The following is a 15,592-nucleotide window of genomic DNA, read 5'->3' on the forward strand; positions in this document are numbered from 1 at the left end:
CCATATTAGTTTAAATCCAGCAGAAATAAAAGGAGATGACTGACTGGTGGATATTTTTCTCCATAATGTAGAGAATACAGCTTGTTGGAGGTTGCTGCGTCCTTACCCCCTTTTTTTTTTTTTGAGAAAGCAGGTGAAATTATACAAAAAAAGTGCTGCAATTAGGAGGAAGAAATTATGAAGGTTCTCTCTAGAAAATTCGACCTGGTTAAGAAGAGAGGCAATGTGGGATTCCTGGCAGAAAAAGTGGGACACGGATATTAAACAAGGGCAACAAACTGCAGGAACTGGGATGAAGGGTCGAAAAAAGAAATTAGATGAGAGCAAATGTTTTATTTTCACTCTGCACTAAAGACTGTAAAGAAAAAATGTACTTTTGTGGGTTACAGTGAGCCATTTTTATGTTGACTGATATTTGCCATGCTTGGTTTTAATTGAATACACCAAGTATTTTTTTTTTTTTTTTTAAAAACACCCAGCACGCCCCTGCGGGCGGTTTATCCTTCAAGCTCGGGTCCTCTACCAGAGGCCTGGGAGCTTGAGGGTCCTGCGCAGTATCTTAGCTGTTCCCAGGACTGCGCTCTTCTGGACAGAGATCTCCAATGTTGTTCCCGGGATCTGCTGGAGCCACCCGCCTAGCTTGGGAGTCACCGCACCTAGTGCTCCGATTACCACCGTTACCTTCACCCTCCACAGAGAAGAGCTTGAGAGGATATATATATATATATATATATATATATATATATATATATATATATATATATATATATATATATATATATATATATATATATATATATATATGGTCTTGCAGCCGAGACTGCAAGACTGCAAGACCAGACTGACCAACCTGTGCACTGCCTGGATTGATTACAAGAAGGCCTATGACTCAATGCCCCACAGCTGGATACTGGAATGCCTAGAATTGTACAAGATCAATAGGACCCTAAGAGCCTTCATCAGGAACTCAATGGGGATGTGGCGTACAACACTAGAGGCTAACTCCAAGCCCATAGCACAAGTCACCATCAAGTGCGGGATCTACCAAGGAGATGCTCTGTCCCCACTGCTGTTCTGCATAGGCCTGAACCCCCTCAGTGAGATCATTAACAAGACTGGCTATGGATACCGACTACGGAACGAAGCAGTTGTCAGCCACCTCCTGTACATGGATGACATCAAGCTGTATGCCAAGAGTGAACGAGACATCGATTCACTGATCCACACTACCAGGCTATACAGCAATGACATTGGAATGTCATTCGGACTGGAGAAGTGTAGTCGGATGGTAACAAAGAGAGGGAAGGTAGTCAGAACTGAGGGGATTGAACTACCAGAAGGCAACATTGCAGACATAGAGGACAGTTACAAGTACCTGGGGATCCCGCAGGCGAATGGGAACCATGAAGAGGCCGCTAGAAAAGCTGCAACCACCAAGTACCTGCAGAGGGTCAGGCAAGTCCTGAGGAGTCAGCTGAATGGTAAGAACAAGATCCGGGCCATCAACACGTACGCCCTGCCCGTGATCAGGTACCCTGCTGGGATAATAGGCTGGCCAAAGAAGGAGATAGAAGCCACTGACATAAAGACAAGAAAGCTCCTGACCATGCATGGAGGGTTTCACCCCAAGTCCAGCACCCTGAGGCTGTACGCTAAGCGGAAGGAAGGGGGCCGGGGACTGGTGAGTGTCAGCACCACAGTCCAGGATGAGACAACGAACATCCAAGAATACATTGGGAAGATGGCCCCAACTGACCGAGTGCTCAGTGAATACCTCAGGCAGCAGAAACCCAAGAAAGAGGAGGGAGACGAGGAACCATCATGGAAGGACAGGCCCCTGCACGGTATGTACCACCGGCAGATAGAGGAGGTGGCTGATATCCAGAAATCCTACCAGTGGCTGGACAAAGCTGGACTGAAAGACAGCACAGAAGCACTAATCATGGCAGCACAAGAACAAGCTCTGAGCACAAGATCCATAGAGGCTGGGGTCTATCACACCAGGCAAGACCCCAGGTGCAGGCTGTGTAAAGATGCCCCAGAGACAATCCAGCACATAACAGCAGGGTGCAAGATGCTAGCAGGCAAGGCATACATGGAACGCCATAACCAAGTGGCCGGCATAGTGTACAGGAACATCTGTGCCGAGTATAATCTGGAAGTCCCGAGGTCAAAATGGGAGATGCCCCCAAGGGTGGTGGAGAATGACCGAGCTAAGATCCTGTGGGACTTCCAGATACAGACGGACAAAATGGTGGTGGCTAACCAACCGGACATAGTGGTGGTAGACAAACAGAAGAAGACGGCCGTAGTGATCGATGTAGCGGTTCCGAATGACAGCAATATCAGGAAGAAGGAACACGAGAAGCTGGAGAAATACCAAGGGCTCAGAGAAGAGCTCGAGAGGATGTGGAGGGTGAAGGTAACGGTGGTCCCCGTGGTAATCGGAGCACTAGGTGCAGCTAGGCGAGTGGCTCCAGCAGATCCCGGGAATAACATCGGAGATCTCTGTCCAGAAGAGCGCAGTCCTGGGAACAGCTAAGATACTGCGCAGGACCCTCAAACTCCCAGGCCTCTGGTAGAGGACCCGAGCTTGAAGGATAAACCGCCCGCAGGGGCGTGCTGGGTGTTTTATATATATATATATATATATATATATATATATATATATATGTATTGTTTTTAGATTTTTACTTTTTAATTGTTGACCTTCTTATGTATTTATTGGGGTTGTGTTTGACTTTTTTTTTTTACTGTTTTTGCAGCAAATTCACAATTTTGGGGATTTAATCATTTGATGATCCGCGTATTAGATTTGGAGTAGATTTTCCCCTGGATGCCCTTCCTGGTACTCCACTCATCCATGCTTGGGACAGCTGTTACTCAGTGGGTGTACGTTAGGTGGCGACATGCCACTCATCGCGTTGGTTTGCGACACGGAAAAAGAATAAGAAAAAGAAACGGCAGTCTTTTCAGCCACAACCCTCTTTTGACCAAAATAGAGCAGCAGACATCAAATAGTTAGAAATGGCTGCCACCGGAGTTCTTCCCTTTATACGGGGGGTAGACCTCAGTGGAAACGACTTTAAAGTAAGGATTTTTAAACAGCATTCACTGATTTTCACACCCTCCGATGTTTAGTAAATACGACGTTAGCGTGGCTGGAGCGACTTCAGTCATTCTCAGAGCAACAAACGGCAGGGCTAGCTATAAACTAGCTTAGCTTAACGTTACTAGCATTGGGCGTTAGCCAGTTGTCAGAGTGACACAGTCTGCTCTCAGCCACCACCGCCCAGTTTGGTGGTTAACACAGTTCTTATTTGACGTGTTGGTTTGCGAATGATATATATTTTTAGCTCGTCAGCTAGCGTTAATATTATTTTTGTGAAGTTGTTGATGAGCCAGGTCTTCTTTTCACCGTCATGTTAGCTAAGTAATCTAGCCACACTTATGGCTAACTAAATGTCTGTTACAGAAGCTCAAGCTCCGTGTTGTAACTTGTCAGAAAGTGAAGTTGACAAACAGCGTCAGCTAACTAATAGAGCCTGCTGTTGATTTTAGGTTGCGACACCCTTTTGTGAGCTTATTTTGGGAGAGTGGAAAAAACAGCCCGATTGACAGCTGCGATCACCTGGCATGTATTTGTCCTGACACAACTATTTACGTATCCCCGTCAAAGTATTGGAAATATGCTGCTTAAACAACTGAGTTATCTGTTAGTCGATCGGTGGCTTTTGATTGAAATCTGCCAGTACATGAAGAGATCATTTCCTTATATTCCAAATGCTTTAGCATATGTAGACCTAGCATTTCTCTTCCTTGATGTGTGCACTTTTCATCTGTTAAAAAAATCAAGATTAATGCTATCTGCCCATTTGTATGAAAATGTGCCACTGTCACTTTTTATGCAACCTGAACATGCGTGCAGTTCGTTCCTATAATTGGCAATGAGATTGTTAGAGTATATTTTGGGGGAAGTTGTTTAAAAATATAATCTTTCTCTGGTAGCATGTCTGCGATTTTGTTTCAGGTGTTTCAGTGCTTTGGTAAATCCTGAAAAATTCAGCCCCCCTGCGCTATAACAAAGTAAGTTCTTGCATTGTTGCTGTCAAAAGTCATGTATTTTTGTGTCATCTCATTCAGGGTGGATACTTCCCAGAGCACGTTAAGTGTATGAGCAGCCTGCGATGGCTGAAACTGAACAGGACAGGACTGTGTTACCTCCCAGAGGAGCTGGCCTCTCTGCAGAAGCTGGTGAGACATCCTGACTAGTTAGGAGCATCCTCATACATGAAGTCATTTATGTCATTATATGTGTGTATGTGCATCTAAAATTCAATTAGATAAGAATTTTTTGTGAGTAGACCTCGTTGTAATGGCCACAGTCTTTTTGTTTTACATCTGTACTGTGCAGTTTTCCAAAGATAAAAGGATCAAGGAACTGTTTATTTTATCAAGTGAGGTAGATATTCGTGCAAGAAAATTATTTATACAGGAGATGAGACAGATCAAAGCTCAATATATTTTCATTTTGTCCTTGCTGGATTCAACTTTGTATTTGTGGTCACATGAACAAGTTTAAACTGTGTTTGAAGTCAAAACATAGAAGTATTTAATCTGATAGCAGGTAACTACAAGGGTGCAATCAGCAGATTGATTTGCTTGTGAAACACGCACACATACCCTGTATTCTCATGACTTGTGAAGACCAAAGTATAGCAGTGACATGTGTCTGTGTGTATTTTCCCTTTTTAGGAGCACCTTTCAGTGAGTCACAACAACCTGACCACTTTACATGGGGAACTGTCCAGCTTACCGAATCTACGGGTAACTAAAAAAACATAAAAACCGCATGCCTTTAAAAAAAAAATAGAAAAAATGGAAATGATGTTCCACCCATACATTAAAAAACAGAGCTCCTGCCACATGATTGCTTCTTTCTTTGTACACCAGTGTGTAATCTAGTATTCTAAATTTTGTCTGCAGGCGGTGGTAGCCAGAGCCAACAATCTGAAAAATTCTGGAGTCCCAGATGACATCTTTCAGCTCGATGACCTCTCTGTGCTGGTACACAAACGTCTCTTAACTCTCATACTTTCAACATACCCTTAAATTTAACACTAACATTTTGAGCATGAATCGGTTTCTTCCAGTCCACTACTTTTTCTTTATTTATTCACATTCTCCTCCACCAGGACCTGAGCTACAATCAGCTGACAGAGATCCCCAGGGACCTGGAGAACAGCAAGAACATGCTGGTGCTCAATCTGAGCCACAACAGCATCGACTCCATCCCCAACCAGTTGTTCATCAATCTGACAGACCTGCTGTATCTGGACCTGAGTGACAACAAACTGGACAGCTTGCCACCCCAGATGAGACGCCTGGTGCACCTGCAGACTCTGATTCTAAACAACAACCCGCTGATGCATGCCCAGTTGCGGTAAAAAAAAAAAGATTTAATATTGCATCATTTTTTGCCAACCTCTGTTCAATTTAACAGTCACCTTATACCTTTAAACAAACATCCAGAAAGGATGATTTTATCTTTTAAACCTCCTTACTGATTTTAGTGCTTCTTCTTTTATTGTCTGAGCAGTCAGCTCCCAGCAATGGTGGCATTACAGACTCTGCACCTGAGGAACACCCAGAGAACACAGAGCAACATGCCCACCAGCCTGGAGGGACTAACACAATTAGCAGGTAACACCATAAACACACACACCTATCGGCGTTTTGCAAACATGTGTTCTCTGTTTCATATTCTATTCTTTTCTCCCTCCAAGATGTTGACCTTTCATGTAATGACCTGACTCGAGTACCAGAGTGCCTGTATTCACTGAGCAGTCTGAAGAGGCTGAACCTGAGCAGTAATCAGATTTCTGAGCTCTCGCTCTGCATCGACCAGTGGACCCAGCTGGAGACGCTTAACCTAAGCCGCAACCAGCTCACCTCACTGCCTGTAAGGACCATGAGCAGGCAGCTGCCATTTTTATATTCTATTCTATTCTGTTAACTAACATTAGAAGCACAAGCAGAAACAAATTTGTTGCTTTAGTATCCTGCAGAGGGGAAGCGGAGACACAGGAAAAAGAAATGTATTTCATGTGGAATTTCCCATAACATAAAGTTTGGTTTTGTTTTCTCCAACCAGTCTGCCATCTGCAAGCTGTCCAAACTGAAGAAGCTGTACCTCAACTCCAACAAACTGGACTTTGATGGGGTTCCACCCGGAGTGGGCAAACTGTCCAACCTCACTGAATTCATGGCTGCTAACAACAACCTGGAACTCATCCCTGAGGGACTCTGCAGGTCAGTTTAACCCATAAACAAACACACAGTTTTTGGGCAATCAGCTGACACTTAAAATAATTTAGTTTACATTGCTCATTCCAGTTTACACCAAGAAATATTAAAGCTTCTTGTGTTTTTGTGTTGTCCAGGTGTGGCAAGCTGAAGAAGCTGGTGCTGAATAAAAACCGTCTGGTTACATTACCTGAGGCTATCCACTTCTTGACAGACTTAGAGGTACAGTACTCTAGTAAAGTAATCAGATTATATTAAAATTAAAATACCTTTACACACAATGTTTGTAATATTTGGCTAAATGGAGCATAACAGTGGTTGTGATCCTTTTATTGGTGGAAAAAACCCCAGCAAGCTTGAGTCATGACTGAAGAGACAGTCCAGGAAGAAGCTTGAGCAGTGAATGTAATGAGATGGAACTATGTAATGATATTTTTCTTAAACAAATTAGAATCGTGATTGACCTTGTAACAAACAAATGGTTTATTAAATATGCCTTGGTTTTTTTTTTTTTCCCCTGCTGTAATTTAGGAAAAGAATCTCTGCCTGAAACGCACTCACAAACACACTCCCGTCTCTCTCTGTAGGTGCTTGATGTGCGTGAGAACCCCAACCTCGTGATGCCTCCTAAACCAGTCGACCGCGCAGCAGAGTGGTACAACATTGACTTCTCCCTACAGAACCAGCTCCGTCTGGCCGGAGCCTCCCCTGCTACCGTTGCAGCCGCAGGAGGAGGTAAGACAGCTTCTAAATATGAATGAATGTATTGGTAACAACAGTATGTTTTGTTGTTTCCTTCTTTGCATACATCTTGATCATTTCCTGGAGGCTCAGATCTGCATCTTTGTACACATTTGTCCAGGAGCCAGCCCCCGGGATCCCATGGCAAGGAGGATGCGACTGAGGAGGAGGAAGGACTGTTCTCAGGATGATCAAGCAAAGCAAGTGCTGAAGGGCATGAGTGATGTCGCACATGAGAAGAAGAATTTGGAGGTAAGGCAAAAGACAAGTTAAGGACATCAAACAGATCCTGGAACTTCACACAGAAGAAATAGGGATTTAAGTTCTGCATGACAGTTATTATTCATGTTATTGGAAGCTGTTGGAATTAAATTTACTAGTAATGCTTCAGGATTATTTGGCCTGTGAGTTTAGTCATTAATCATCAGTTGTTAGGTGGTTGCTAGGCAACATGATGGCGTCTTAATATATTATGTAACATGCAAGTATTGTGGATATAAATTAATTTCATTTGTTAAATATGTGTAAAATGTGCTATTTAGGTTAGCAATAAATGTTTTGCAGGTGCATAAATATTATAAATGAGTTGTTTTAGCCCTTTGGTAGGTTGTTACTAAGCAACATGATTGCATCAGAATAACATTAGGTGGTTATGACTTAGATTTTATTGTTGGAAGGTTATACAGTGTTATACAGGATAAGTAAATACAACAGAAGTGTATTTTAAACCTATTGATAGGTGGTTGTTAGGTAATGTGATGACATCATGATTTGTGATATAGATAACAACCCGCAGTGGTTCCCTCAGATTACTGCAGCCCTGTGGTGTAAACACACCTAAAGCTGGGGTTGTGCTTCACACGTCCACAGGTCCACTCAGATCCACGTGATTTAAATGTAATCATCAGACAGTGAGCTCAATGGTCAGTATGGATGTCTGTTTTTTGGACTTATCTGCAAAGAATTTAATGACACTGTACCAACTATACATGTGGTCCAGGCGGTGGACTTCGTATGGTAGGAATGACTGCTCAGCTGCTGGGTCTCCAACTGTTTGTCTGTGTGCACAGCAGAGTATAATCAAGGCCTAAGGTTTACAGTAATCTGATAAGTGAGTAAGTTCAGCCTACTCCAACTTAAAGTCAGGTTATTCGGCTATATTAAGTAATTGTTGTCGTGTGAATGTCTTTATATTTCATCTAAACATAATCTAAACGACTGGTAGAAGAAATGGCTGCGTAATCCTTACAAAGAAATCCTTTAATTTTGCAGGAAAACGGGGATTTGAAATATGGTGATTTAAAAGTCCGGCGCTGGGACAAGAGCCTAGAGAAGCCTCAGCTGGACTACTCGGAGTTCTATATGGAGGATGTGGGGCAGGTAATATGTGTGTGTGTGTGTGTGTGTGTGTGTGTGTGTATATAAACACCTAACTCCAACAATCAGCAACTCCTACTTCCTATTTGTGTTTAAATGACTGTTTACAGTCTGCATCACATGGAGTCCTGCTGGCTCCTCAGAGTGCTGTATGCTGCACTTCACATTCTCTCAGAAGGCTTTCTCTCCACGCTCCGACACAGCTGGGGGCAGTTTTAGGCTGGGTTTCTTGCCAAGGACATGCAGACTGGGCGAACTGGGGATCAAACCCCCTGTTGAGCCACATCCTCCCTTAAATGGGACAGAAAAGTGGTCAGTCGACAGTTTAGAGGTCTAAACTAAATGTAACCTTACATATTTCTGTTGTTGTTCTTCTCCAGATTCCAGGTGTGACAGTGTGGCAGATAGAGAACTTCATTCCCCTACAAGTGGACGAAGCTTTGCACGGCAAGTTCTACGAGGCCGACTGTTACATCATCCTCAAGGTAACGTGTCATTTAAGTGTGTTTGCCTCAGAGGAGTCTGATCAGCAAAACAAAGCGGGATAAACTCGTCTGTTTGGTCACGATAATGTGCAATATAAACAATATTCCAGTCATTAATCTTACAATTTTCAATTACAGACATATCTGGATGACAATGGGGCATTAAACTGGCAGATCTTCTACTGGATTGGTCAGGAAGCCACCCTGGACAAGAAGGCCGGCTCTGCAATCCATGCAGTCAACCTCAGAAATTTCCTGGGAGCAGAGTGCAGGACGATAAGGGAAGAGATGGGAGACGAGAGCGACGAGTTTACTGCCGTATGTAGAAACATTAAAACAACTACACGTACCTGTGTGAGCAGTTATTCGCTTTGTGCTGTCATAAAGGACCTTCTCTTGTGTTCAGGTTTTTAACAATGACATCTCTTACATCGAGGGAGGAACAGCCAGTGGATTTTACACTGTGGAAGAGACACAGTATCCACTAAGGTAGGCTGGAGCACCTTTTTACTTAGAAAATGACTCATTGCAATGTGCAGAAACACGTTAGCTTTAAACAGCTGCTCATATCTTTATGTTGAGCCTAATTTTGTGAGTGTATCAGCGGTAAATTCAAAGTACTGTGTCTGCTCAGGCTCAGAGCACTTTAACAGGCTCGAATGCTTTCATGTGTTTATCAGGTTGTACAGAGTCTACGGCAAGAAAAACATCAAACTGGAGTCTGTTCCTGTAAAGGCCTCGTCCCTCGATCCACGGTGACTTTGAACACACTCTTGCTGCAACACTCTCTGACACCCACCAGCTCTCTACACATTCCAGCACAGTTGACACACAATCATCATCCTCTTTATATCCTTAATCTTCAAGCTTTAATTTCTCCTATTGGAACTCGGAGCATTGTGTCCATAACATTCTGCGTTTTTCCTTATCGGCAGCTTCGTCTTCCTGTTGGATTCAGGCCTGGAAATCTTTATCTGGAGAGGAGCCAACGCTACTCTCAGCGCCACCACCAAGGCCAGGTGAGACGCTAACCGACGGTGTTAGAGACACTGTACCGATTATTACAGCCCAGAAAGTTGGTGAAATGTCATGTGATTTGTTGTCATCCTCCAGGTTATTTGCTGAAAAGATAAATAAGAACGAACGTAAGGGGAAGTCAGAGATCATCACCCTCATGCACAACCAGGAGCCTCCAGGATTCTGGGAGACGCTGGGAGGGCAGCCAGAGGAGATCAAGAAACACGTGCCAGATGACTTCACTCCAATAAGACCTAAACTATATAAAGTAAATATTTATTGATGTTTACATGCTGTGCATATCTTTTAGTTGAACTTCACATTAAGTTTTAAGGTGGCACAAGTGTAAAGTGTGTTGGTCAGTGTTGTAGGGGATGCAGACCTGAAGCTGCATGTGGGGTTTTTTTTTTGTTTGTTTGGTTTTTTGGAGGGGGGGTTGTTTGTTTGTTTACATCAGTTAACCGTAACCCTTCTGTAGCCTGAAAAATCATCTGCATGACAGCCCATATTTAATTTACAGCTCTTAGACATTACTCGGATATGAGAAAGACTCAAAGCAAAGATTCATCAGTGGCTTTTACTTTTTAATCTCTCTTTTAGGTGGGCTTGGGTCTTGGCTACCTGGAGCTGCCTCAGATTAACTACAAGCTCTCAGTCGAGCACAAAGATCACAAGGTCAAACTGGACGTCCTACCAGAGCTCAGACTGGTACGTCCATCTGCTGCAAATGAGCAGCAGTAAAGTCCTGTTTCACCTTTCTTCCCTTCATGGTGCACTCCATAAATTCACCCTCCTTTCCTTCTATGTCTGCCCCTTTCCTCAGTTGCAGTCCCTGCTGGACACAAAGTGCGTTTACATCCTGGACTGCTGGTCTGACGTCTTCATCTGGATTGGGAGGAAGTCTCCCCGTCTCGTCCGAGCCGCCGCGTTAAAGCTTGGTCAGGAGCTGTGCTCCATGCTGCACCGGCCCAAACACGCATGTGTCACCCGCAACCTGGAGGGCACAGAGTGCCAGGTAAACGTCTACTGAAGCCACTGCAGTTGAATACGGTTTAAATATCATTGTCACTTTTTAATCTACACTCTTTAAAACTATTTTCTTCCTGCTTAACCTCTCCTCTGCTTCATCCTCTTCCTCAGGTTTTCAAGTCCAAGTTTAAGAATTGGGATGATGTGCTGAAGGTGGACTACACCAGAGCAGCGGAGACTGTGCAACAGAAGGATAATCTGCAGGGCAAGGTCAGTGACACATGCTGACCAGCATCAGACTGTTTTTTGTTTTGTTTTTAATGCACAAGTTAAACTGTGCTCTTCTTTCAGGTGAAGAAGGATGCAGAGCAGAAAGACCAGATGAAAGCTGACCTCACAGCTCTCTTCCTTCCCAGACAGCCACCCATGCCCCTCACTGAGGTAACAACGCAGTGCAGTTGATTTCTACCTTTGATTGTTGTTGACTTTGTAAAGCACAGTAAAACAACATATTTACATCTCACATATTTACTGTATTACCTGTGTAGGCTGAACAGCTGATGGAGGAGTGGAACGAGGACCTGGATGGCATGGAAGGATTTGTGTTGGAGGGAAAGAAGTTTGCTCGCCTCCCCGAGGAGGAGTTTGGGCACTTCTACACCCAAGATTGTTATGTCTTCCTCTGCAGGTAGACAAGTCTTTCTGGGGCTGTAATGCTGGAATTGATTTCAAAGATGAAGAAAAACCTCATTTTACTGGTGACTTTCTGTGCTTTGTTAGATACTGGGTGCCTGTGGAGTACGAGGATGAAGAGAAGGAAAAGAAGGAGGGTGAGCAAGGAGCAGGGGGAGATGGGGAGGAGGAGGACAAACAGCCTGAGGAGGACTTCCAGTGTGTAGTTTATTTCTGGCAGGGCAGGCAGGCCTCCAACATGGGCTGGCTCACCTTCACCTTCTCCCTGCAGAAGAAGTTTGAGAGTCTTTTCCCTGGAAAACTGCAAGTACGAGCAAAGAGTTTAATCTAGTTTCTGGAATTTTGTTTTTCCAAAATGAGAAAAAAATGTTTACCACACTACATCCATCAGCATCACAATGACAGTCACGTCCTGTTTTGTTGTTTAGGTGGTACGTATGACTCAGCAGCAGGAGAACCTCAAGTTCCTGTCCCACTTTAAGAGGAAGTTCATCATCCACAAAGGGAAGAGGAAACAGAACACCGACTCTGCCCAGCCCTCCCTCTACCACATACGCACCAATGGCAGCGCACTTTGCACCAGGCATGCAAAACCTGCTTCTTTTGTCCTCAGAAAAGTTCGAATGTTTTGACGCATGCCAGCTTCCACTCCCCCAGAAAGATCTTTTTTTTTCTTTTTTTTTTTTTAAAGCTAAACATGTTCCCTCCATCTCTCTCTTAGAACCATCCAGATTGGTACAGATTCCGGCAATCTCAACTCTGAGTTCTGCTACATACTCAAGGTTTGGATATAAAAAAAGAACATCTGTCATTCAAGCAACTTAATAAAGACAAAGCATGATTTCATGTGGATCCAATCCCAAAATGTGCTTTCTGCAGGTACCGTTTGAGAGCACAGATAATCAGGGCATCGTTTACACCTGGGTGGGCAGAGCCGCCGATCCCGATGAAGGAAAGCTGGCCGAGGACATCATGAACAGCATGTTCGACGACACGTACAGCAAGCAGGTGAGATCATGTGCAAGCATGGATCTTCACGGGTATTGTCGTCACCCTTCCAGACAGACAGGCGGTGTAGGCACCCAAGTTTGTGACTGCGGTAACTCAAGAGAAAGGCAAAATAGGAGTTTGAAATTGACACCGTAGGTGTGTCTACTGGGAGGCTGAGGGGGACCACTGGTACCCGCCAGTGTTTATTTATTTATTCTGCATACAGCTAATACAGTCAAGTAGAAACCTCTGCACACTTAACCTTTAACTTTGAGTTCAAGTGCTTTCATCCTTTACTACAGCTGCTCAGTGCTTACACAGCAGATACCTTTTTATAAATTCTTGATTTATTACATGTTCCATTACATTATATAACATGATTTAATTTCAATTTAGTCTTTAATTCTTCGTAACCTGGCTGATATTTGTTATTTATCTGTATCAGCATCTGTAGAAGTGAGAAAGACGCAGGAGGAACACCCTTCAGCCATGTTACGGGTGCTGATGTTGCATAGTTTGTCCACCAGAGGGCACTCTATAACTTCCCGTGTTAGCAAAATCTGTATACTATATACTGTAACATTATCTTATTAAGGACTCACAAATAACTACACCCAGCAGTTGCTATGGAAACCTATTTGCATGTCGTGTGTTTGAAAGAGGAAAACAAAAAGTCAGGCCTTTACCAGATTTGACAAATCAGCAAGTTCTGAAAGTAGGCTACCAAACAGCCGACTCACAGGGGCCTTCTTCAAAAGCTGGGACGTGACAGCTGCTGGCATTATGAGTCATTCGATAAAACAAAATCCATCCTCGCTAAAAAGCAAGATAATGAATCTTTAATTTTTCTGAGACTGCTTCATACGTCTCCTCGGCAGTGATGAAACTTCACAGCATCGTCACTTTGAGATTTACCTCCAAAAACTTGTTTGTAGCCACTTTTGACAGTCCCCCCCCCCCCCCAGCAGCTTGGCAGGTGTGCGGGTAAAAATGATCATACAGGAAATGAGAGACTCACTTGTGACTAATGGAAGCATTGGCCTCTCTTTTAAACTCTCTAAAGAAGATTGTGTGCCTTCAGCAGTGGAAATGCAGTCACAGCACCATCATTAATGTGTCTCCTAGGTGATTAATGAAGGGGAGGAGCCAGAGAACTTCTTCTGGGTCGGCATTGGTTCTCAGAAACCTTATGATGAAGACGCAGAGTACATGAAACACGCTCGTCTCTTCCGGTGAGTAACTGTTCGTGTTTTTACACATTACAGTATGAAACAGCTGCTTTTCTCTTTCACTCATCACATTGGTTCTATCTTTGTGGCGTTTTCCTCCTTTCCCCTCTACTCTTCTGCTTCAGGTGTTCAAACGAGAAAGGTTATTTCTCTGTGTCAGAGAAGTGCTCAGACTTCTGCCAGGATGACTTGGCTGATGATGACATCATGTTGCTGGATAACGGCAAAGAGGTAGAGACGATTAAGGATTGGTGTGTTGATGGACTTTGTTAGGTTTTATCATCATACTTGATATCATTTTTCCTTCAGGTGTACATGTGGGTTGGTACCCAGACTAGCCAGGTGGAGATCAAACTCAGTCTGAAAGCCTGCCAGGTGAGTAGGGGGAGTGCACTTTCTGTGTGCGTGCTTTGTGTTATCTACATCTTTGTAACTCCTCCTCCTCCCTCTCAGGTTTACATCCAGCACATGCGCGCCAAGGAAACCGAACAACCGAGGAAGCTTCGGCTGGTGAGGAAGGGCAACGAGCCTCACTGCTTCACGCGCTGCTTCCACGCCTGGGGACCCTTCAAAACTCCCCCTGCATAGGCCAAACACTATCCCAATCACACACACGTGCACACACACTGCCAGAGAGTTCTCTACAGAAATCTATCCCAGCTTTACCCGAGACCCTTCCCCTCCATCCATGCTCAGCAGCCTTTTTGGTCAAGCGGCTGCTGGCTGCTAAGTATCTGATATAGACTGCAAATTACCCCCTCCCCTTTTTCCCCCAAGCTTTTTTATTTTCTTAGCAAGTCTGAAATAAAGAATTATGTTTTGAGATAAAAATGGGCTTTATGAAAACCTAAGGGAGCTGCACCATCTAACATATCGATCTGTTCTGCTGCTTTCACGTGGCTCGTGCTGCATGGTCGACGGTCGTCAGCGGGGAGGGCTAGGCGCTCCTTCACGCAGCTTAAGGCAGGGACTAGTGTGTATTCTCGTCGTCATTGAGGGACTGAACACGAAACAGCACTATAATAGTTTTTCTGAGGAATGTCATTTTATATATTATATATTTTTCATGAAGTGTGAGTGTCTACCCTGTGCGCCTTTGCTGAAATGGGGTCATCCCCTTTCCTGTCATCATATTAGTATACTTTTGCGCTCACCTCCTGATCCTGTTAAGAGCATGATGGACAGTAATTGAAGTAAAGTAACACAGTCACGTTTATTTGGCCAAAGAAATCTTGTCAAGGTCAGAGCAAAGTCTTGTTTTGGTTTTTTTGTAATGTTTGAGGACTGATGTTTGTGCAATTGGTGAAGATCGGGAGTTTCTGAAACTGAACAATACTGTATTCTTCATCACAGGCTGCTTTTAACTTGTCAAATGTTTATTTTCTGGAGAGAATCCGAAGAAAGAAGATATTTCTTTCCAAATGTAAAAAATAAATAAAAAAAATAGAATGTGTACCTACATTTGAAAAAGTAAATGCATGATATTTAAAATGCTACAGGTTTAAAACTTTAGGCGCATGTTTGCTTTTCAAATAGCTTCCTTATTGGGACAGAACTCTGAAATGGGAGAGCTCGAGCATTGTATCGTGACTTCTGGTTCTGCTAATCTTTGAGTTGTTAAAGCACTTTTTAAAAATCATTGCAGCCGGCGCCGTCAAACTAAACTGCTGCAGTGCTTCTAATGATCATGTGACCTGTGTTGGATGTTGGCACTGGTGCAGGCAAAACCCAGTCTGTGTTCCCAGATGGCTGCAACTTCCATCATTTTGGTTAATATTGTGTGGG

General features: G+C 43.7%; 1 protein-coding gene across 1 annotated transcript; it reads left to right on the forward strand.

Moving 5' to 3' along the window:
• Nucleotides 1–2,883: 2,883 nt before the first annotated feature.
• On the forward strand, nucleotides 2,884–15,238 carry flii (FLII actin remodeling protein). The gene is made up of 31 exons (XM_026165584.1): nucleotides 2,884–3,090; nucleotides 4,144–4,254; nucleotides 4,756–4,827; nucleotides 4,987–5,067; nucleotides 5,196–5,443; nucleotides 5,600–5,703; nucleotides 5,787–5,962; nucleotides 6,155–6,312; nucleotides 6,444–6,528; nucleotides 6,894–7,041; nucleotides 7,169–7,299; nucleotides 8,320–8,427; nucleotides 8,805–8,909; nucleotides 9,048–9,227; nucleotides 9,316–9,398; nucleotides 9,590–9,664; nucleotides 9,845–9,928; nucleotides 10,023–10,194; nucleotides 10,527–10,634; nucleotides 10,750–10,941; nucleotides 11,067–11,165; nucleotides 11,247–11,336; nucleotides 11,444–11,583; nucleotides 11,676–11,895; nucleotides 12,017–12,171; nucleotides 12,310–12,370; nucleotides 12,468–12,596; nucleotides 13,704–13,810; nucleotides 13,933–14,038; nucleotides 14,117–14,182; nucleotides 14,261–15,238. The coding sequence occupies exons 1-31, from the start codon at nucleotides 3,028–3,030 to the stop codon at nucleotides 14,393–14,395; spliced, it is 3,792 nt and encodes a 1,263-aa protein (XP_026021369.1). The 5' UTR covers nucleotides 2,884–3,027; the 3' UTR covers nucleotides 14,396–15,238.
• Nucleotides 15,239–15,592: the final 354 nt, after the last annotated feature.

Source organism: Astatotilapia calliptera, chromosome 4 (genome assembly GCF_900246225.1).
Source record: "Astatotilapia calliptera chromosome 4, fAstCal1.2, whole genome shotgun sequence".
In the NCBI taxonomy this organism is placed as follows: Eukaryota; Metazoa; Chordata; class Actinopteri; order Cichliformes; family Cichlidae; genus Astatotilapia; species Astatotilapia calliptera.

Coding starts and splice junctions, on each gene's coding strand:
- flii (XM_026165584.1), top strand. CDS start 3,028: ATGGCTGCCACCGGAGTTCTTCCCTTTATACGGGGGGTAGACCTCAGT. Junction 11,166..11,246: donor AGGATAATCTGCAGGGCAAG/GTCAGTGACACA, acceptor CTCTTCTTTCAG/GTGAAGAAGGATGCAGAGCA. Junction 11,584..11,675: donor TGTTATGTCTTCCTCTGCAG/GTAGACAAGTCT, acceptor GTGCTTTGTTAG/ATACTGGGTGCCTGTGGAGT.